The 24,107-nt window shown below is 49.5% G+C and overlaps 1 protein-coding gene across 3 annotated transcripts in view; it reads right to left on the minus strand.

The window, feature by feature from the left end:
* Window positions 1-24,107, minus strand: part of KSR2 (kinase suppressor of ras 2) — a 428,047-nt gene that overhangs the window by 78,691 nt on the left and 325,249 nt on the right. For 2 of the 3 annotated variants that reach the window (XM_047828844.1, XM_047828845.1), the window contains exons 8-10: window positions 13,271-13,338; window positions 10,292-10,416; window positions 800-965 (exon numbers count right to left, since the gene is read on the minus strand). In XM_047828844.1, the coding sequence (XP_047684800.1) occupies window positions 800-965; window positions 10,292-10,416; window positions 13,271-13,338 (359 nt within the window). The remainder of the gene's footprint in view (window positions 1-799; window positions 966-10,291; window positions 10,417-13,270; window positions 13,339-24,107) is intronic. The other variant, XM_047828846.1, reaches the window with a different exon arrangement.

Genomic DNA, 24,107 nt, shown 5'->3' on the forward strand with positions numbered 1-24,107 from the left:
CCGTGACCGCAGGACCGGGGATTTTTCCCTCTGCATGAAACCTGCAGGCTTAGGTGGAAATCAGTCCCTAGATCAGCACTGTCCAGTGGAACTTTCAGCGATGATAAAAATGTTCTATGTTTGCACTGTCCAATATGGCAGCCACCGGCCACCAGTGGCTAATGGGTAATTAAAATGTGGCTACCGTGGCTGAGGAATTAAAATTTTAACTATATTTAATTTTAATTCATTTCAATTTAAACGGCCACAGGTGGCTAGAGAGTACCAGAGGGAACAACGCCGTTCTAGACTCTGGTTCCATGGCCAAGTCAGACCTCATCCCACCGGCCTCCTTCCTGACATCAGCTGTGGTGCTGCAAATATGGCTGAGCTAGAAAATCCTTAGGGCCCTAGAAGAGGAAGTGGGCTGGGCAGGACCTCAGAAGAGGTAGGAAGACTCTTAGGTCTGGCCCACCTGAGCAGAGAAAGATCTCTTTCTTAAGTCGAATGACAAAGGAGGCCAAGAAGCCAAAACATCTCATGAGTGGCTTCTCCAGCATCTCATAGCCCGGTGCACAGTCTCAGATCCACAGCTAGGTACTCTGGAATTTATGAGCTGGGAGAACCTTCTGGATCCTCTCATCCATCTCATCCTCTGAGATCAGATAAAGTAGTATGTGGTGACTGACCTGAACATAGTAAGACTCACCCGCATCTCTTCAACCCATCGCCTTTAAGCGTGGACCGGCTGGACACGGCTCTGGTTCGAACCCATCCTCCCCCACCCGCGGCCCCCGCGACTCCCCAAGTGCAAAGGTACCTGGCAGGTTGAAGTTCTTCTGCCTTGTGCACTGTGGGGAAGGGTGCAGGGGAGAAGGCGGCGTGGCACTGGGAGGGAGGGGGGGTGCTGGCGAGGAGGGCGTGGAGGACGTCGTGGATGAGGGGTTGCTGCTCGAGTCTGGCTGGTAAGGGACAGGGATGTGGTCCTGCGGAAAGAAAACAGGGCAGGGGACAGGGGCAGGCAGAGATGCAGAGGCACGTGAGTGAGAGTGAGCAAGCAGGAAGGAACCCCACCCCGGCATCCTTAGTCCCCCCCCCCCTTTCCTCAGCCACCAGAACCTTCTAAAGTCCCACCTGCTTCATCATCCCCACCTGCAAGCTGGGTTGCATCCAGCTGTGGAAGGAACAGTTTCTGGCATCAATTTCCTGTCCGCTGTTTGGACTCCGGACTGAAAGGTTACCACATAATGAAAGCCACGGAGGCGACAGCCAAGCTCCCTGTGCCTTTTTGATTTTGGAAAGTCCCACGCCGAGGTGCCCAGAGTGCTCTTTCCATCCCAACACCTCTCCTCCCAAGTGTTTATTAAAGAATCGACAGCCTGGCTGCTCCAGAGAGAACGCGAAAGCATCTTCCCTCACGTGTCAGGCAGAGCCGGCGCGGCCTCTGCTGGGCCCCGAACCTGCTCTAAGCAAACCAAACCCGAAGACGGAACCCCCGCGTGCACCCTCAGAAGGGCCCTGGCGGCGGTGGGATCGGGAGCAGGGTAGTGGCTTGAATGGTGTCCCTCAAAAGACCTGCCCCCTGGGAAACTCAGAACGTGAGCCTATCTGGAAAAAAGGTCTTTGCAGATGTCATTAAGGTACAGATCTCAAGAGGAGATCATTCTGGATTCAGGTGGGTCCTGAATCCCATTCCAGGTGCCCTTATAAGAAATGGAAAATGAGAGACACACACAGAGGAAAAGACCCCATGAAGACAGAGATAGAGACTGGACTGTCGCATCTATAAGCCAAGGAACACTTAGGATTGCCAGAGCCACCAGAGGTTAGGGAAGAGGCATGGAATGGATCCTCGCTCAGAGCCTCCAAAAGGAACCAATCCCACACTAACACCTTGATTTCAGACTTCCGGCCTCCAGAACTGCGAGGGGGGAAAAAGGTCTGTTGTTTACGCTGCCCAGTTTGTGGTCATTTGTTCAGGCAGCCCCAGGAAACTAAAACCAGCAGGAGCCCGAGTCAGGCAAACCCAGATTCAAATCCCATAGCCACCCCTTCCCCATACATTCTGGACAAAACGCTTAACCTCTCCATCCCTCGGTTTTGCCTCCTGTAAAGTGGGAATAATGCCAGCACACCTCGACATCATATAAAAGGGATTCCTGCCTCTCAATCCCAGCATCGCTGGAACTTGAATCTGTCCACTCACGAGACAGTGGTCACTTGGTCCCTCTATCACTCCGAGGTCCATCACTCTGACTGGTTCCGGGTGCCTGGGGATGGTTTTGTAGGACCTGGTTATTTTACAACAGGTACGTTTACCTGCCAAAGTCCAGAGTCAGTGTGAGAAACACCAACCGGCATAGGAGGGCAAGAAGGGGGACAGGAAACGGGCATTCTCCATCAGATGCCCAACGGGTGCCTATGCTGTGATGTCACCCTCCCAGAGCCCACTCACTCCCCCTGCCTCCAAGTAAGTGACTTCACTTCTGGGAATTTCAGTCTCTCCTTGTCCCTCACACGGGCTAAGAACACCCACCTGCTGGGTCCGCTGTGAAGTTTCAATGAGGTTATGAATGTACCTACACCCCTCCCACTGGGCTGAGGCACTTTGTTGTCAACCAATGGTTGTGATTATGTTGACGACATAATTTGCAATTGAGCTTTTTATTTGGGATAACTGTGGATTCACATGCAGTTTCTTTAAAGTTGATTTATGGGGGGGGGGGGTGGTAGAGAGAGAATTCCAAGCAGGCTCTGAGCTGTCAGCACAGAGCCCAACGTGGGGCTCGATCTCATGAACCATGAGATCATGACCTGAGCCAAAACCAAGAGTTGGACGCTTGACTGAGCCACTCAGGTGCCCCCATACGCAGTTTTAAGAAGTAGTAGAGATCTGGGGTGCCTGGGTGGCTCAGTCAGTTGAGCGTCCAACTTCAGTTCAGGTGATGATCTTGGGGTTTGTGAGTTTGAGTCCCGCATCAGGCTCTGTGCTGACAGCTCAGAGCCTGGAACCTGCTTTGGATTCTGTGTCTCCCTCTCTCTGCCTCTCCCCCACTTGCATTCTGTCTCTCTCAAAAATAAATAAATTGTTTTTCAAAAAAAGAAGTAATGGAGATCTCATGCAGGCTTCACCAGCTTTCTCTGATGTTTGCATCTTGCAAAATGATAGCACAATATCACAACACAGATGGCGAGCGGATACAGTCCACATACAGAACATTTCCACCACCGCAGGGACCCCTCATGTTGTGCTTTTATAGCCACCCCACTTCCTTCTCTGTCTCCTCACATGCCTCCCTCCCATCTTTAACCCATGGCACCACTAATCTGTTCCCCATTTCTATAATTTTGTCATTTCAAGAATGCTCTGTGCATGGAATCATCCAGTATGGAACCTTTTTGGATTGGTGCTTTTTTTTCACCACTCAGAAAAACTATCTGGAGATGCATCCAAGTTGTTGAGTATATCAATAGTTTGTTCCTTTTGATGGCTGAGTAGTATTTCATCACATGGATGTACCACAGTGTGTGTGACCATTCGCCCATTGAAGGACAGCTGGGTTGTTTCCCCTCCATGGCTACTGTGGATAAAGCTTCTATGAACATTCAGGTATAGGTTTTGTATGAACAAATGTTTATTTTTCTGGGATAAATGCCCAGGAGTGCAATTTCTTGACAGCACATTAACTGCTATGCTTAGTTTCAGTTTTGTATTTTTGTATTTTTATATTTTAATGTTTATGTATTTCTGAGAGAGACAGAGAGTGAGTGGGGGGAGAGGCAGAGAAGAGGAGACGCAGAATCCAAAACAGGCTCCAGGCTCCGAGCTGTCAGCACAGAGCTTGACAGGAGGCTTGAACTCATGAACTGCGAGATCATGACCTGAGCCGAAGTTGACTGCTCAACTAAGCCACCCAGGCACCCCAGTCACGTTTAGTTTTTAAAGAAGATGCGAAAACCATTCTCCAGAATGGGTACACTACTTTACACCAACAATGTATGAGTGACTGATTTTCTCTGCATCCTAGCCAATGTTTGGTATTGTCACTATTTTTTATTTTAGCCATTCTGATAGTACAGTGACATTTCACAGTAGTTTTAATTTGCATTTTAATGGCTAATGATATTGAACATCTTTTCATGTGTTTACTTGCCATCTGTATATCCTCTTTGATCTTGATTACTGTTAACTATATAATAAGCTTTGAATTTGGGCAGAACTGATTCCTCCCACGTTATTCTTTTTCAAAGAAAAAGAATAGTTATTCAAGTTTCCTTTGCCTTTTCATATAACATTTAGAATAATTTTGTCTTCATCTACAAAAAAAAATATTTTGCTGGGATTTTGATAGGAATTGGGCATCAATTTTGAGGAGAACTGACATCCTAACTATGTTACATCTTCCAATCCATGAACATGGTATGCGTATCAGCTTCTGAATCAGAAAAACAGGAACAGGGGTTTATGTCTTTTGCCCATTTTGAGAAGTTTTTGCCCATTATTTCTTGGGAGAATTTTTTCAGCTCTGCCCTCTTTATTCTTTCCTTCAGCACTCTGATGACACCAATGTTGGACCTTTTATTATTGTCCCAAGGGTCCCCGAGGCCCTACTCATTTTTTTTTTTTAGTCAATTGTCTTTCTGTTATCGAGACTGTGTAATTTATACTGTTGTATCTTCAAGCTCACATATTCTTTCCTCTGTCCCTCCATTCTGTCACCGAGTCTCCCCACTGAGTTTTTACTTTTAATTATTGCATTTCCTAGTTATATGTTCTGAAATTTTCATATGGTTCCTCTTTATATCTTCTATTCATTTGCTGAGACTTTATTTCTTTGCAGTGATTTCCTACTTTTTTCGTGTGTTTCAAGAGTATTTGTAATTGCTTGCTGAAATAGTTTTATGACTGCTCTAACAATCTCTGTCAGATAATTCTGAAATCTCACTTGTCTCAGTGTTGGCATCTATGGGTTGTCTTTTTTCATTCAGTTTGAGATCTTTCTGGCTCTTGGTGTGACAAGTGATTTTTCACTGAAGCCTGGACATCTGGGTATTAAGTTGTGAGACTCTGGGTCTTACTTAAACCTTTGGCTTTAGCTGGCTTCCCGTGACCCTGCCCTAGCAGGGAAGAGGGCGTGTGCTGTCTTGTTATTCCCAGGTAGGGCCAGATGCCTAGGCCCTCTGCCTCTGTCGGCACCTGAGGACAGGAGGGGCTCCTAATTGTTGCTGGGTGGGGTGGGAATTCCAGCCCCTTCATAGGCCTCCACTGATACGCACTTTCTGGGAGAGGTACTATTTCTACTAAGAGGTACTATTACCATTCCCCATGTAGCCTTCACGGACACCAAGCACAACAGAGTAGCCTCATTATTTGGGTGGTGGTAAAAGTTCTGACTCTCCACTAGGCTTCCACTGACCCTACCTCGTCAGGTAGGGGTGCTACATTATTGCTGGATGAGGGGGCTCACAGTCCCCAACACCAACCAGGCCACTTCACATCTTCAAGGCTTGGGACTTGCTGTTATTTTGACTTGGAATATCTGTCCATCCCTAGTCTGCCTAGAAGACACAGTTCACAGCTCCCCTCCTCTGGGAAGCTCCCCTGACCCCCTGCTCCACCAGGTCAAGCACATCGTTCGCTCCTGGTGCTGGCTCTTCCCACTCACTCGGCTTCAGCTGTTGCTTCTACCCAGTCGCTTCTCAGCCTACTTGTCTGTTTTGCCCTCTGGGCTGGGAGCTCCCTATTCCCAGCCACAGTGTGGTCCTTAAATAGACGGGTGCTAGATGAAGGGAAACAAGAAAGAAATGAAGGGAGGGAGACTTGGAGGGATGGAGAGAAGGAGAGAGGGAGGGAAATGTATATCTCTTCCTACTAGATGGTGTCTTATTCATCTTGGAATCTGCAGAACTTAGCACAGAAACAAAAACATAAGAGGTAGGAATAAGTGTTATATGAATGAGTGAATTAACAGAAAAGAAGGAGGATTGGAATGAGGAATTGCATTCATGGAGCAAGGAATCATCTCTACCTCCTTGAGGGAAGAATTTAGGTCTTTCTCATCTCTGTAGCTCAGGGCTGATGTGAACAAACAGACTCATTTCAGGAGACAGCTGCATATGGTGCCCACATTCCTTGGCCAGATTGCTACAACAGGAGGGGAAATTCCTTCTTTGGGTCAGACCGAGCTCTATGGCCCAATGGGACCAGCAATGGGAGGTTGCATTCCATCGAGGGAAACTCAAACTCAAATCAGATCATTCCAGGAAGGGCTAGTGGCATAATTCCTCTTTCAGAGCACAGCTAAGATACAGAAACATCCTTCAGAGACCTCCCAGTCCAAATCCTTATTCTGTAGATGGGGACACTGGGACTTGGAGAGGGGGAGTGACTTACTGGTGTCATACAGAGAGTTAGTGGCCTGGGTCCTGACCCCCAGCCCAGCAGCAGAAGCACAAGGTTGCCCCAAGTCACAAGAAACTCACATCTGACTCTGGGAATTGAACAAAAGCATGCTTATCTCCCATGTTCCCATTCCATTCCACCCAGTTGAGCACTGATCTGGACATGGTGGTGATGGTAACTGCCTCTCTCATGGACTTTTCCTAAGGAAACTGTCCCTACCCTCCAACCCAATAGACTGTGGTGAACAGACAGTCCTAAACAACCACACTTGTCTTGTGACCTCCACGGCCCACCCCCAACACAGGACCACAGGTCCAAACAAGATGGCAGCTGGCCCATGACCATGATATGGAATGAAAAGATGAGCTGGCCGACAGCATCAGGCGCACAGGCAGAGACGAGATGAGGTTCAAAGAGAACAGAAGAGCCACGACAGGCCAGAAAACAAAGAAGCCAAGGTTATGAGAAATACATGGAGGCAGAAGCAATGACATGGAGAAGAGGGGAAGGTAGAGGACGAGACCAGTCAGCAGTAACAGACTGGAGCAGACCCAAGAAGAGCAGCTGAGTCACAATCATGATGGAAGAACAGGACAGTGATCCACGGTCCTGCTGGAGGTCCATGGAGCTGGCCCGAGTGCAAGGCCAACTGGAAAGGGCAAGCCGGCATGCAGCCATTTCGAATAGCGTCATTACAGCAGGCGCATCTTCAGCCTTGGACACCACTGCAGATGGGGTTCTGATGCCTTGACCTGGAGGGACAAGGGCTATAGCCTGGTCCCCCAAGGAGCTGGCAGATACTGCCGTTTCTTCTTCTCCTCTGCCTCCTCCCCCTCCCCCTCCTCCCTCTTCCTCTTTCTGCCTCCTCTTCCTCCTTCCGTTCCTCTTTCCCCCATCAAGCCATTCCCTGTCCTGACCATCCAGGGTCAGACTAAATCCTTGACGCCTATCACTGCATCTACTCCTTTCCACAATCCCAGTCATAGCTGCTATTGTGCTGCCCCTTTAATGGGGGAGGAGGGGAAGGAACCAAGGTAGAGAGAGCTTGTTATGACCACACAGTCAGTGAAGGAACGAAGTTCGAAGGCTGGGCCTTCTGACTCCAAAATGCACACTCTAGCTAACCATTATGTCGGGAGAAAAAGCCGGGCTTTTGTGAACTTGGATTGACTGAGCCAGACAGGAGAGGAGACAGAGCAATGAAAAGGAAGCCTTCAGACCAAATTGGCTCAGAAATCTATTGCACTAACCACATCATTGCCTGACAAAAAGAATCTGTGTGAAGCCAGTGAGAAGAGAAAGAGAGGAAAAAATAACCCGGCCCTGTGATAGATCCTGTCCACCTTCAAGTCAAAGCTGCTTTCTAAATAGAGGTTAATTTATTTCTCTTATCAAATTCTCCTGCTGGCAGACAAGCAGAACAATGTCACAGTCACTGATCTAGCTGACCCGTGTTTCTGTCCCATCTGATCAAGAGGCTCAGTATGCTGGCAAAGCCAGAGAGGAAGGTCTCGAGATGCTCTGAGCAGCTCGCCCTCTAAGATGTCACAAAGAAAAGGATGGGTTCTCTAGACATGCACGGTTACTTCTTAGGAACCGTACCATTTGAGCCTCCTAAGCACCCCCAGAGGTGGGGATCCCTTCTTCTAGAGACCTATACGTATCTTATGCAAATAACAAAGAAAAAGTGGACCCGACCGAAGATCTGGATTGGAAACCCAAGATTTAAGCTGAAAACAGTATCTAGAATTTTCTGGATGCTTAACATGTGCCATGAACCGTACTAGATGTTTGTATGTGGATTACTTCATTTCATCCCCAAGACAACTCTCTGAGGCTGGTGCTCTTATTATAGCCACTGTGGACATTTTAAAACGTGGCCTCAAATTCCTTGGACTCCTCCCATCGGCAGGTGGTTTCTATGCCTCTTCCCCTTGAATCTGAGCAGGAACGCAACAGCCCCCGTCAGTATGACAGAGCAGAACTGATACTACCGATCCTTGGCTAGTGACAAGTCAAGACAATGCACCAAGGTAATGCTAAGTTACAAAAGCCCAGGCAACTTCTGCCTTGTTGCTCAGTTGCTCGTCAAGCCCTGAGCTGCCAGGTGAGAAGCCCGACCACCCTGAAGCCGCCATATCGTGAGGAAGCCCAAACCATAAGGCAAGTCCGCATGTAGATGCTTCCGCTGGGTCTCCGCTGAACCCGGTCTCTGATGCACCACAGGCAGACACTAGACAGGTGACTGATGACGACTCTAGCTCAGAGGCTGGCATGCTTTTTCTTAACATGGCCAAATAGCAAATATTTTAGGCTTTGTGAGCCATGTGGTCCCCGTTGGAACCACTCAATTCTCAATCATAATGTGAAAGCAGCCGTGGACAATATGGGTGTGGCTCGTGCCAATATAACTTTATTCACAAAAACAGGTGCAGGTGCTGGGCTGGTTTGGCCTGTGAGCCATAGTGTGCCAATCTCTGCTCTAGAAGATTCCAGCCCCTAGCTGTGTAAGTTTTCCCAGTTCAGTCCCCACAGTTTCCACGAACATAATTAAAAGGCCGTCGTGCTCCACTAAGTTTGAGGGGCTTTGCTGTGCAGCAGTAGATAACTGGAACGTACCCATTTCATATACAGGAAAACTGAGGCCAAGAGAAATTAGTGGCCTGCCCTGAGGCTCACCGCTAGTAAGTGGGAGAAGCCAGGGCTGACTGTAAGGTTCGCCTGCCTTCAGAGGCCAAGCTCTCAACTGCTTAGATGACGCCACAAGGAGCCAGATGGTGAATGGCTGAGAGCTAGTAGTAAAAACGGTGGGTGATAGTGTGTGAGAGAAAGAACATATGGGCTTTGGTGGGGAGATGTACAAGGGGAGGTCAGAGACGGAGCGAGGGACCAAATTAGGCACGGTCTTGCAGGCTGCAGAAGGAGCTTGATTTGTTTTCTCAATGCAGTAAAGAGCCACTGGGTGGTTTTGAGGCAGAGGGGGACAGGATTCAAATTGCATTCATTAGGAATCACTCTGGCTGCTGTCTGGAGGATGGACTGGGGAGAAGCAATACTCTCTCCAGCCTTATGCAGAGAAGCGAGACAGAGCCTTGCCAGTGAGAGGTCACCGAGCCATCATGACGCTCATCTGGGTCCTGAACACAGGTGGTGACTTCCCACACGCTTGGATTGATTTGCACTTTACCCACCTTCAACACGGTGCACAGAAGCACTGGGGAGTTTGAGAAATCACCTGTTGGCACATGCAGGCTTTGCCTCCCACCATAAGGCTGCAAGTGTCCCTGGGAAGGTTCTGGTGCAGTCCAACCAACAGACCAAACACATGGAAATCACGCTGGAAATTTCCATGCCACAGTGGACAGGTGCATAGAGAGGCTGACCATCTGAGGACCAGCCAGAAGTCAATCAAACTGGCTGAGGCTCAGAGCTTGCCTCCCCTTCCCCCGCCCCCCACATATCCATCTATCTAGTCTCTAGCAGGAGCTCAAAAAACAGTCTTCCGTCCCTCGGTGGTCCGATTCAACAGATATGTCAACCCAGCCATCTGCAGGGATAATCCCGGCAGGTTGGCAAAACATCTCACAGAACAAAGGGAGCCGGGTCTGGATCACTCAGGAACCCTGCTTAGACTCTCCGGAAATCCCTACTGCTCCCTCCTCGACACATTCATTCATTCTCATTTCCGTGTGCCCTCTCTCTAAATTAGACAGATCTCTGGCACACTCACTCTCCACGGAGGGCTGGATGCCCCCTAAGCTTTCCTTACATAAACCACATGGAACGAGGAGAGCCCAGGTGGGCTGGGAGGTGAAGGTTTCCAGAGCAATTCGCTCAAGCCCCCCTCCCCGCCCCTCCCAGACAGCGGCAGCCCCAGCAGACCCTGACCCAGCAGGACCCCGCCCTCACCTTGCTGATCTTGTTGGTTTTGGGGAGCGTCTGGCTGATGTGCAGGTCCGAATACCGGGGTGGCTTTCGTAGAGGGTTGTTGATGTCACACGGGACGGACTCTGTCCGGACCAACCTTGCTGGATCCGTAGGGGTAAAAACAGCAATTTGGGAGTTTAAGTACCGCTTCGTGTTAAACCGTTCTGCCAGGAAAGCCTAGCTCAGACCCCATCTCGAAGGCCTGCCCCCAGGATGGGAAGGGAATCCTCCAAAAACGATAGTTGTCAGGTCATGGCGGTAAGATCGGGTGTCCTCTGTGCTTTCTAGAATGTTTATGGTGTTAAGAAATGACTTGACAACTGTACATCTTGATAATGAAGCCGAAGCTATCCATTTGTTTTCGATACCATAATTGTTTCACGTGGGCATCATTTCAGAATTGACCCTCCTTTGAAATACAAGAGGTTCCTGATTCCTTAAGATCTACAATCAGTGGATAAGCTCAGAATGACCACCCGTCCTTGCCTCCATCTAACCTTTGTGTCGGGATCCTCTTTCGTCATTTGTGGGATTTCTCAGGCCCGGGCAGCCTGCTGCGTGTCAAAACACGTTTGTCCTAAACAAGGCTACAGGGATCCCTGAAAGGAAGGCTTAGTATCTGCAGACCTCCCCTCAATGTCCTCCCTGAAGCCGCACAAAAAGCTGGGCACACAGCTGATGCTAAATAAATCCAAACGACGTCATCCAAGCTTCTCTTCCCGTCACCCCCCTCATATTATCACTTCTTATAGGGACCACAGGGAGGGGCAAATTGAGGAGCTCAATTTCAAATCTGATGCCTGGCAGTGTGACTTGTTAGCTGTTTTGTGTTGCGGGGGGAGGGGGGCGGTGTTGGTGGAGAAGTTAAAGCTTTGGACTGACCCAGGAATTTAATTTTTCTGCTTAGCCTGAGCTGCCATCTCCATGGAAACCAACTATATTTTAAACTTCCTACCAACAAGGGTGGGGGATGGGGGGAAAGCAAGAAGCTGGAGGACTTCTGGCAAGTTCCACTGGCTTTGCATGTACGGGCACCTGCTGCCTCTGAGCAAAGGGGGCACGGCCATGAAGGCAGCACGTAGGGAGCCTTTCTTCAGGTGTCGGCTTCTGGAAGCGGGTCACCTTGCAGCAGGCTGGTTCTGGTCTCCGCATGGGAGTTGGACTCCGGCAAAGACCACTAGGAGGTGGTTTCCCAGTGAAGTTGACCCAAGCAAGACAAGGGGTCAAGAGCTGTGAGAATTCAGCTTTAAAAAATAGCCTCACTGAGCATATACAGTTGTGCAAGGAACAGATGGTTCTTAATTAAGGATGGGTGGGAAGGGGCAGGAGGGCTGAAGACTTTTCCTTCCCGTGCAATTTCCTCCCCTCGTGGAGGTAAACAATGCAAAGATCATCGAAAACCAACGGCCCAATGGCTTTGGAACACATCCCAAGGCTTTCGGCAGCAATTTGCTTCCTTCTTTGAGTTTCCCTTGGGCTCATCCTAAATCGGGGCAGATTCCCTGGAGCGTGCATTGACCAAGGCCAGGGGAGCTGGGAGGGGCGTAGCAGGGACAAGGAGGGACTCCGTCTCACATCAGCGGGTTGTGTACCTCAACATCGGCTCCAAGGCTCTAGCCAACCTATAGATGGGAGGGTGGGAGGGCAGGGAATTGGCCAGCAAGAATTTTAAAACTGTAATAAGTCGCTAATATCTGAAAATAATACAACTATTTGGGCTTTTCTTTGAAACATGAGAAAAATTCAGGTCCATGTTGTTTCTATCATTGCTGGAGTGGCTGTCCTCTCTAGATGGTTCCTGGGCTCCCCTTACACTTTGCATGGCCCCACCTGGCCACCTTCTCTTATTTAGGATCCTGGTTTGGCCCTGGAAGGTACCTGAGTTTGCAACTTGTACCCTAGAGTCTTGCCTCTTAAGGGGCAGAGGAACTGCCCACAGATTCAGTTAAAAATGCAGATTTTGATTCAGTAGGTCTTCTGTACATTGAATAGCAGAGGTCAGAACGAGTGATATCCAACAGAACTTTCTGTGATAATGAAAGTGTTGGTTGTCTGCACTATCCAATATGGTAGCCACCACCTGTGGCTACTGAGCCCTTAAAACGTGGCTGGTGTGACAGAATAATGGAATTTTTATTTTTATTTCACTTAAATTAATCTAAATCTAAATAGCCAGGTGTGGCTAGCAGCTACTGTATTGAACAGCACAGGCCCAGAGAGTCCCCTGGTGAATGAATTGTAACGTAGATAACAGAAGCCAGAGATAACTCCCCCATGAGACAAGAACCAGGGGAACTATTTTGAAAGCTGGACTACAAGGTTTCCCCAGTTGAGTCCCTGGCAGGTAGGGAAAAGCCTCTCCTTCTGGTCTTTCCTTCGCACTAAATTGGTCTTGCTTTTTGTGCAAGATACAAGGCTGGCCACGGCTCTCCCAAGGGCAGCTGTTACCTCGCTGCTTGGACAGGTTGGCCAGGACACTCCCAGAGCCCCAGGGGACAGAACACAGATGGCCCAAAACCAACAGACCCAAGCCCGACCCCTCCCCATGCCCACCTCTGCAGGGCCAAATGATTGAGTCTGGAGAGCATGTGAGAGGAAACACTCAGCCAGCACTCTTTTTAAGTGGGAAGGAAAAGCAATGAGATTAGGGGAGAAAGAGAGGAGAGTGGAAATTAGGAGAGCAGACAAGAATGAGAGAAAAAGAGTTAGGGAGGGGGAGATGAATCTGGGGGCTAAAGTATCAGAGAGACCAGCAGCGGGGCAAGGAACAGGGAGAACAGGCACAGGGAATGGATGAAGGGGACAGATGGCAGGAAGAAGAGCATCGGAAAGGAAAAAATTGGCAAATATTGGGGGATTAAGAGGTACACAGAAATGGCCTGGATGGGACAGCTATCTCAGAGGGCCTGCAGGAGCCCCCGCGTCACCCTACCCCTAGGGCACCAAGTGTTAAATACTTACCTCCTCTGTGGATGATCAGGAGATGACAGGGTGGGGCTTCTTTGGTGCATTTGTTGTGGCACTTTAACCTGAGAGAGAGAAAGACAGAGAAGGATGGAAAGATGGGTGGCTGGGAGGCTGGGTGGGTGGGTGGATGGACTGGTGGGTGAGTGGGTGGATGGGTGGGTGGATGGATGGGTGGGTGGATGGGTTGGTAAATGGGTGGATGGATGGATGGATGGATGGATGGATGGATAGATGGATGGATGAATGGGTAGACGGATGGTGGTTGGATGGATGGATGGAATGGTGGGTAGATGGAATCGTGGCTGAGTGGGTGGATGGACAGATGGAAGGATGGATAGATGGATGAGTGGATGGACACATGGTGGTTGGATGGATGGATGGATAGATGAACGGATGGATGAATGGGAGGGTGGGTAGGTAGATGGATGAATAGATGGATGTGATGCCTTGGTGGTTTAGAAATCTCTAGAAGCTGTGGATACAAAAATCTGAGATGAGATAGGGCAGCTAAAGTATCTCCTTGGCACCTAGGAAATCAACTCTGAAGAGAGTCTGTTGCCATTCCCCTCACAGGTCAGTCCTGGGTGGTTCAGAGTGGGTAGCAACTCTTTCACCAACCATGTCCACTTGGACTTTATGCTTTGAAAGATATTTCCACTTTTGGTCTGTATTTTTAATCTTCATTGTCATCGTCATCATCCAATCCTAATAATCTTCCACTGTTTACTTGTAATTTCATCTGGCAACCATGGCACTAACCATATTACATACACTATGTCCTTGGACTTTTATAACAACCTTACACAATGGATATTATTATCATTCCCATTTTACAGATGGAAAAACAGATTAACTGAGCTTTCCTGGCAGAAACCTCAGGTCAGTGGCGCCAAAGGTGGTTTCTCGTTTTTCTTAAAGCCTCAAGCAACAGGACACAGCTAACCATGGCTGCCCCTTAGGATGTGATCAGTAACGGCTATTCAGTTTTAGACGTACGAAGTGTTTAGAGTCAAAATGTCCTACTTTGAGACAATGTCACCTTGCTCTCCCCCAAAGAGTTACCAGACTTGAAAAGGATAATAGATAATAGAAACCCCAAGTAATTTTGACCTGGTTTTGTGTTTTCCGTTTAGAGTTTTATGTCAGTAGGAAAGATATACGCTGTGGCAGATGCTGTGGGTACCCCACCTGCATCCTCTTGGGTTCCCTTATCATTTCTGTGCACTCCAGCCTAACTTCCAACAGCCAACATCTTTGCCAGAAGACACCCTTAGCCTGCTCAGAGGTTTAATATTAAAATACACAGAGAGGCAGGAGCTTTAGATTTGCCCTCGACCTTCTTCCTCTCTAGGGATTTGACAGTTCTCTTTAACAGAATGGTCTCAACACCCAGTCATAGACTCAACTTTGACTCCCCCAATTAGTCTAGCTCGGTGGTTCTCAAAGTGGAGTCCTGAGACCAGTCACATCGGCACCATCCGGGAACTTTTCAGAAATGCCAATTTCTGGGGACCCCCCCCCCCCACCACCACCCTGGATTGATGGATCTGAGACTCCAGAGCTGAAATGCAGTTAACATGTTTGGAACAAGCCCTCCACCTGAGCGTGATATGTGCTCATGTGTGAGAACCACTGGTCTAGTTGATTGTGTTGGAACGTCTATGCACATTTGCCCAATTATTTTTTTGTCTTCAGTCTTTTGGGCCCTAATAGGGCACTGAATTCTTCTCTCATATGGAAAGGGTAGCCCTGAGGCCTCCAGGAGTGCAGGGATGAAGCAGAGCGGGGGGTGGGGGGTGGGGGGGGAATGCAGGCAGCATGGAACAATGCCGGATCACATCGTAAGAACATTAGTCTGTCTCCAAATCTCCTCTCTGACTGCATCGGGGAACTCTCTGGTGCTAACACATCTTTGTATCTCTCTACCACATGCTAAGCCCAGTCCCAGATTTGGACAGGCGACAGTATCCACAGGAAATGTAATACATTTATTTTTCCGGGGCGCCTGCGTGGCTCAGTCAGTTAAGCGTCCGACTTCGGCTCAGAGGTCATGATCTCGTGGTCTGTGAGTTCGAGTCCCGCGTCAGGCTCTGTGCTGACAGCTCAGAGCCTGGAGCCTGCTTCGGATTCTGTGTATGTGTCTCTCTCTGCCCCTCCCCTGCTTGTGCTCTGTCTCTCTCTCTCTTTCTCTCTCAAAAATAAATAAACATTAAAAATAATAAATTTATTTTTCCATTTTTCCATTTTTTTTTCCTGGTTGCCTTATATTAATGGAAGTGATGCTGATTTTCCACCCATGGTAATAAGACACATTTCCATCCTTAAATAAATGTATTGAAATTTAAAAGGCCATAAATAGTAAATAAATAAAAGGAAGGCTGCTACATACATATGACAAAATCACGACAGGGTCGTGAGCGAATGACTGAATCAACTCGGGACACATTAGCTTAGACAATTGAGAACTGTCAAAAAAAGTGGCAGCTCTTGGCCCCTAAAAGTCTAAGATGATTGAAAAGCATTAAGAGGTGCTACTGGGGGGCACCTGGGTGGCTCGGTCAGTTGAATGTCTGACTTCAGCTCAGGTCATGATCTCGCGGTTCACTGGTTCGAGCCCCACGTTGGGCTCACTGCTGTCAGACTGTCAGTACAGAGCCTGCTTCAGCTCCTCTGTCCCCACCCCCTCTGCCCCTCCCCAACCTGCGCTCTCCCCCCAAAAAAATACTAAAAAAGAAAAAAAGAGGTACAAGCTCTGAGAACAAGTGCTTGTGATGAGCCACGAAATGCCCCTGGGGCTTTACGCAATTTATTTAATCCTCATATCAATCCTAAAAAGTAGGAACTAGGGGCACCAGGGTGGCTCAGTCAGTTAAGCATCTGACTCTAGATTTTGGCTCAGGTCCTGATCTCACAGTCCTGGGAGAGAGCCCTGCATTGGGTTCCATGCACGGAGCCTGGTTGGGATTCTCTCTCTCCCTTTCTCTCTCTGCCCTTCCCCACCTCAAAAAAAAAAAAAAAAAAAAGAATAAAAAGTAGGAACTATTGTTATCCCCATTTTACAGAGTGAAAAACTGAGGCTTGGCAAACTTGGATAACTTACTGAAGGTCAAATAGCCAGTAACAGACAGAAGTCCCGAGCCCAGCTCTAACCACCACGCAGATGCCTGTAAAACCTTCATTCTTCTTCCTTTACATCTTGGGGGTGGGGTGAATAAGTGGGAAGGTTCCTAGGATCTCTAACCAGCACAATCAAAATGTCCTCCTTTGAGACAAGCCTAAGATGTCACTTTGCTCTTCCCCTATAGTTGCCTGACCTCACAAGGATAATAAAAATCCCACCTTACTGCAAATTTGTCTTTTTCTTTTCTTTCTTTTTTTTTTAAAATTTTTTTGAATGTTTATTTTTGAGGAAGAGGGACAGAGCATGAGCAGGGGAGGGGCAGAGAGAGGGAGACACAGAATCCAAAGGAGGCTCCAGGCTCCGAGCCATCAGCACAGAGCCCGACGCGGGGCTCGAACTCACGAACTCACGGGATCATGACCTGAGCCGAAGTCGGACGCTTAACCGACTGAGCCACCCAGGCACCCCATGTCTTTTTCTTTTCTAAAGCTCCCCGGACTCTCAAGTCCCAGTCCCCCTGGAGGTCATTGGTATTGCATCCAAACCCTGGTTCGAAGCTCCAGGGAATGTGCAACTAGCCCTTCATTCATTCTGCAAACACTGAACGGGGCCTACTGGGCCCCAGGTCCTGGGGACATGCCGGGAACAGGGCAGATGAAGCCGCTATGCTTACGGGGAGGGATAAAAACCACGTAAACAAATATCAGATCATTGCAGGTGTGTTGAGATGGAAGAAAAAAATCATTCAGGGAAACCGGATGGAGGGTATGGAAGTGAGAAGGAAGGGCTTCCGGCCGGTGCAAAAGTGGGGGGCAGGAACAAGCTGGTGGGTTCAGGGCTCAGAGGTTAAAGGCCGATGAGGCCGAAGAGAACCACAAAGCGATAAAGACACGAGCAAGGGGAGGAAGACATGGACAGGGCCGCCCGCAACCCTGGCGAGGCGTCTGTATTTGATTCTGCAGGCCCCGGGAAGCCACTGGAGGCCGTCACAGCCGGGATAGGTCAGACTGATGCTTGGGAAGCCCTGAGCTGGGGAATCCGCTGATGCCAAATGAGAGTGGAACCGAGAAGTTTCTGCACTCACTGCTGTTCGAAATCGCTTGATTCTGCCCTGGAAGCTTCCAGAAAGAAATTTTTCCTTTCTGCCCCTCCCGCCTACGAGTCTTCTCTAACGAGCGCAGCTGGAATGGTGACGTGCAGGTGTGGAGAAGCCGGGTCGCTGTCGTGGGCAGCACTCTGAAGCAGGAGCAGACAGTCCCGTGCCACCGCTGGACCGCGCCCGAACCAGGACGGGGCAGGCGGAGCCTCCTGTGACCTCAGCCCGTGCCCTGCCTCCCCCAGGCATGATCCCCTCCGGTATCCCTCGTTGCTTGCCTTTTGCAGTTAGAGACAAGCCTTCCTTCATCTCTGGCCAAAAGGTGGGAGACGGAACGCTTGTCCCTCTGGCCAGCGCTTCAAAGGGCGGCCCTAGCAAGGGCGGCACAGCCACTGCTCTTGCAGAAAAGCCCAGAGAACTTTCACGCTGAGACACTTAACCCTTTGCACGGAGGTAGGTGGAGCACTAGCATCTACTGAGTGGGCCGACTAGCCTAGCGCTGAAATGATACAGACCCTCAAGGGCAGGGGAAGAAGGAGCCAGAGAAGGAAATGCACAGGATTCCACCCAGATGAGACTTTTCCTTTCACTGCCCATAGAAGGGAAAACTAAGCCCGACCGCCCGCTTCCAAATCAGACCCCCAAGGCTCAACCTCCAAGGCTCTGATTCGGTCTTTGCCCGGAACGCGGGTGTTCAGTGAGTGAATGCCAGAACCACTGAATGAGGAAGACACATTCTACTTCCCAAACAAGGGGTGTCCAGAAGCCTAGATCTTCCAGAATACAGCACCCTCCCCTCCAAAAAGGCGAAATGGGGTCAGGAAAATATGAAGCAGGGATCTGGGTTCAAGGTCCGGCATTATCACTTCCTGGCCGTGACAACTTGAGTAGGTCGCCGACCCGCTCTGAGCCACAGTCTCGTCATCTATAAAATGGGGACAATCATAGTATCTGTAGCTGCAAAGAAACGTAGTATCCGCAGTTGCGTAGCCGCAGAGAAAACTAACGATATGACACACGCGGGTGCCCAGGACGATTACTTGAAGTAGCAGGTGCTGCTGTTTTTGTTATAGTCATTCTGATTATTGCTAGTTTGTGTCTCAAGCCCCTGAGAGAGTGGAGGACTTTCTCCAGTGGAGGACTTTCTCTTGCTGAATTGTGGGCTGACTGCAATGCCTGGAGCTTTGAAACACCCACGGGTGGGACCTGGCTGGTGACGATCCCAGTCTCCTCCCCCTTGGGTGGGACGGCTCAGAGGTGTCAGAGGTGAGACTGGACGCCAGCTACCCAGAGCCGTTACCTGCCCAGCGAAGCACCCAGTGCTGGCTTCCTTCCTTCCCTTCCTGGTCTCACTCCCCCGCTCCCCCGCTGGCATGGTCTGGATCACCTCTTCAATACACTTGCCCTCGAATCCTTGTTTTGAGGCCTTGAGAAAGAGGCGAGCCCACACAGGACACCATGATCATGAAAGGAGGCTCAAAACCCAATGCGGCCATTCCAAAGCTCTCACACCAAAGCCGAGCCTCTACTCCCTGTCCCTTGTGGGTCTGCGGCCCACGGTCCTTAATGAATTTGTTTCTCCAGGTGCTTTGTTCCACACAGAGAAAAGGAAGGGCTGGGGGGGGGGGGGGCACACAGCTGACAGGACAAAGCTCCCTATCAAACTTGGCCCAGAGGAGCACCATGAGTTAGCATCGTGGCTCTGAACAATGCCAGGCACCAGGGAAAGGTCATAGGGGGTTCCCGAAGCAGTTAGAAGGTTGGGTTTCCGAGTCAAGCCAACATGAGCCTGAACCACAGTTCTGCCCTCCCCACACCAAGGGGACATCCGTCCGCCTTGCTGAGATCCAGGTTCCTCGTCTGCAAAACTGTAGTGAGGATCTCACCAAAAAATGCCCGAGTGGGGTCCACCAAGGCAGCACACAGGTCAAGGTTTCCATAGACAGGCTGAAACAACTTGAGTGGACACAGGGAATGCCACGCGAACCTCACGCAGCCTGGAAACTTGGAAAGGATTTATTTAAGACTTTTCATTGAAGAAGGTTAATTTTTTTTAACTTTCAAAGCTAATAGGATAAGCTTTAGTTACGGAGAAAGGAGAAAAGTTGCTTTCGTGGGATATCTTGTTCCCCAAAGGAGCTGCTGGCTAAATGAGACATCCTCTCCGTCTGACAGTTAAATGTGTGAATTTATCTTGAGGGCAAGATCTGGGTCTTCCTCATCCTTGTAGCCTCCCGTTCCTTCCCCCCTTTCAGTGCCTGGCCTGGGGGCTGGTGCATAATACATGCTGCATAAACACTACAGACACAGAAGGAGAGAAAAGGAAAGACAAGGAAGGAAGGGCAGAAGGGAAAGCCATCGAATGCCACTGACCGCCCCCGGTGTGCGGGCGTGAATGGTCTCTATCAAAAGGCTTCTTGAAAAATGATTCCTATTTCTTATAAAAGGAATCTCTCACAGTTTGTGAAATGCAGGTGTGTCCGTCTCCGCATTCTTCTCTCGAGGTCCTCTCTCCCCCACAGTGAGGTCAGGACAGGGGTTGGGCCAGAAGCACATGGACTTGCATGGACCTTGCCCGGGAACGGTGGGGGACAAATGAGCAGCTTTGCTGTTTTCTTAATGGATCTGTCATGGCCCCCAGCCTTCCTGTGGGGCAGACGAGAGCCCAGAGACCCGTGTGGCGCTGGGATCAGAAGGCTAGCCTTCCCCGAAGGGGGGCGGGCAAAATTCCTGCTGGTGAACACAGTCATGTCCATTTCAAATGGTTCACTGGGCAGTTGTAACCAATTTACAAAGTCTGCAGCCCAACTCCCTGACCCTGACTTTGCCTCGTCCACCCGAGCCTCCTTTGCAATCCATCTGAGCAGGGCACAGCCCTTCCTTACAGAAAACAAATGATGTTTTGAAAACCTGGCTCCCAGCATCTGAATGAGGGAACGTTAAAGAAACGCCTACCTCTTATATAACCTGTTTTTTCTGAACAACACAGCCATGAAGGGTGGAAACCACCGTGCCCATTTCAAAGTCAGGAAGACTGAGGCTCAGGAAGCAGGCCACTCATACAGACAGTAAAGAGCAGAGTCAGGGTCATTCATTCATTCATGCACATAAAGATGTGATTGCCTTCCTCCTCTGTGCCAGGTGCGGGGTGAGGCCCCAGGGTGTGTGTAATAAAACAGGGCAAGAATTCTCTCTTTAATCATCTCTCTTGCCAAGATCCAGCACAGAGTTCGCCATCCAGGTATGTAAACCCATCTCTTACTATTCCGATCACGAACATCTTTCCATCCATCCCACTGCCTCAGAGTTGCCCCTTTTCTAGAAAGGATCCCCTGTGGATCGGAACTAGGTTCTCGGGGGCTTGGGTTGGCAAGAACCACTTTCCCTCCAGAAGCTCCTTTTGAGATCTACTCCACCAACAAACATTTCCTGAGCGCTTTCTACGTGCCAAGTACCGTGCCGGCCCTGGGGGCACAGAGAGTGAAGGACACGGGCAGAGCCCTACCCTCAACTAGTTTGAAGTCCGGTCAGAGAGACAGGCAGGTACACGGGCGAAGACAACGTAGTTACATTACGTGGGATGACGGTGAAGGACCGGGTGTGGCACTTGGGACCTGAGGGGAGTCCAGGAGGGCGTCCTGCGGGAAGAGGTGACCGAGCTGAGCCTGAAAGAAATGGGAGCTGGCCGAAGTGTGCAAGGGAGATCCAGGCAGAAGCAACACCAGGCGGTGCGAGCATGTGTTGATTGGTGGGCAGGTGGCCTACTGCAGGGGTTGAGACTTCAGTGATGCTGGAGTCCTGGGTTCAAGGAGGCAGGCAGTGAGAGGGGCGAAAGGACAGCTCAGTAAGGGACGGCACAGCGTATCACTGGGAGCCTGGATTTACCCTGACAGCAAGGGAGAACCAAGGAAGGATTTTAAGCGGGGAGGCAAAGGCTGGATATGCATTTTGCAAAGACCCCCTCCCCCCCCCGCCCCGCCCACTTCTACGGGCAGAATATGTACAATTAAAGGGCACAAAGCTCCCTCACGCATTATATTCCTGACTTCCTGCTTTCTGCTCCCCCTCTCCCAGGTCACCGCACTAAGTGCTCCTCAAGGCTTCTTGCAGAATCACAAAACCAAATCATTGCCCCCTTTATAGTGGGGCTTGTTTCACGGACTCCCCCAACTGAGCAGTTCTGTCTCATCTTGGTTCCCCTGTGGTCTCTCATTTAAGCCAATGCTTCGAGAAATGCCCCATATGCTCTCAGTGGAGGATATCAAAACACTTCTTCCCCTTCCCGCTGACAACTCAGTGAGGCTGAGCTCTTTGGCCCGCGACTGGGTAAGAAAAAAAAAACAAACGACAACAACAACAACAAAAAACCCAACAACAGAGATGAACAAGGTTGGTGGGGAGTGTTGACATATAAATCATACCGCAGGCTCCAAAAAATAATGAAAAATGATCAGGAAAACCCAGCACTTCTCTCCATAAGAGGATATACTGCAGGAAAACTGTGGATTTATTAGCTGTTGGAGATGTCCCCCCCACCCCATCCTGCAACTTCCCCAAGAGAGGAGAGAGTGACCACAGAGTTTTCTTGGTTCCTAGGACCCGCAGGTGTTCATCAGAACACAAAGACCCGTTTGCTATCTTCCTTTTTTTAATATATATTTTGATGTTTTTATTTATTTTTGAGAGAGAGAGAGAGAGGAAGACAGAGCATGAGCGGGGGAGGGGCAGAAAGCAAGGGAGGCACAGAATCCGAAACAGGCTGCATGCTCTGAGCTGTCAGCACAGAGACCGACGCAGGGCTCGAACCCGTGAACTGCGAGATCATGACCTGAGATGAAGTCGGACGCTTAACTGACCGAGCCCCCCCGGGAGCGGCCCCCCACCTTCGCCATCTTTCAATTCAAGAAATAGAGGAGAGGGTAGCAGGCTCGGGGAACGAGGAGGAAAAAGATTACTAGCTCTGGTCTGAGGTCAGGTTGAGATCAGATTTGCATCTTCCATTCTGCCTGTTTAAGTCAAGGAGAAGCAGAGAGGGGGCTAGCATTTGTTGCTGGCCTACTGTGTGGCTGGCCCTTTACCCACGTAAAGTGGCTAAGAGTCTGGGATGCTGAGTCAGAGAGACCGGTGGTTTGATGAGAGCAGATCTACCTACTGGGAGACTTTGGATTTACTCCTGAAGGCCTCCGTTTCTTCATCTGTAAAATGGGGAGGAACAGACCCTACCTTCCAGGGTTGTTGCAAGGATTACATGAGATCATGCATGCGAGCTGTTCAGCAAAATGTCCAGCACTTAGTAAGCCCTCAATACATGATCCCATCAGCACCATCCATCACACTCAATGCCCACCTCAGCGTCTAGCAGAATTATTATTTTTTAAGTTGTTTTCTTTACTTTTTTTTTTTTGAGAGAGTGGGGTGGGGGCAGAGAGAGAGGGAGAGAGAGAATCCCAAACAGACTCTGCACTGTCAGCACGGAGCCCAAAGCAGGGCTTGATCTCATGAACCGTGAAATCATGACCTGAGACGAAATCGAGAGTCGGATGCTCACCTACTGGGCCACTCAGGTGCCCCTCCAGTAAAATAATCATCCTCCACATACAACTGTGATTGGACCCAAAGTTTTGCACGTACTAGGCAAAAACTCCCATAAGGGACCGTGAATTCCCATTCTGATTGTTGCAAAAACAGAAATGTTTCTATTAATGGAAAAGTAAGTTCAGGCTTCAAGCTGGTGATCTCTGAAATGCATGCTTATAATTATATCCTGCCAATATCCTGTGTGGGGTATAAATTCCCGAAGCTTCCAGGAACTTCACGGCAGCTGCAGCATCGTGTTCATCAACTCCTCAGTCTTTCCAGGGCCAGGAAAATGAGTGTACCCCGTTGCTCAAACCAACCATGGCTTACTCCACACTTCCACCTCATCACCTGTGGCTGGAGTCACTGTGCAAAACCAGGAAATTTTCAGATAAAACACGGTATTTTGATGCAAAAACACAGGTTAGGAGAACATACAGCCCCAGAGAAGAACCAATAAGTACACAAAATCCAAACAGAAAGATCCAATAACAGAGCCACGGCTCACTGAAATGAAAATCAGTAGAGACGCCGGGGTGGCTCAGTCGGTTGAGCATCCGACTTCAGCTCAGGTCATAATCTCACGATTCACAGGTTTGAGCCCCATGTCGGGCTCTGTGCTGACAGCTCAGAGCCTGGAGACTGCTTCAGATTCTGTGTCTCCCCCTCTCCCTCTTTGCCCCTCCCCTGCTCATGCTCTGTCTCTCAAAAATAAATAAGAACGTTAAAAAAAATTTTTTTTTAATGAAAATTAGTAAAGTGCCAGCTTATATGGAAAGAAATAAGTGAGAGCACATCCAGCCAAGCTACCTAAGGCAGAAGGAGAAGGAACGTATTTAAAGGGCATTCAAGGGGCGCCTGGGTGGCGCAGTCAGTTAAGCGTCTGACTTCAGCTCAGGTCACGATCTCACGGTCCGTGGGTTCGAGCCCCGCGTCGGGCTCTGGGCTGATGGCTCAGAGCCTGGAGCCTGTTTCCGATTCTGTGTCTCCCTCTCTCTCTGCCCCTCCCCCGTTCATGCTCTGTCTCTCTCTGTCCC

The sequence above is a fragment of the Prionailurus viverrinus genome, chromosome D3, assembly GCF_022837055.1.
Source record: "Prionailurus viverrinus isolate Anna chromosome D3, UM_Priviv_1.0, whole genome shotgun sequence".
Lineage (NCBI taxonomy): Eukaryota > Metazoa > Chordata > Mammalia > Carnivora > Felidae > Prionailurus > Prionailurus viverrinus.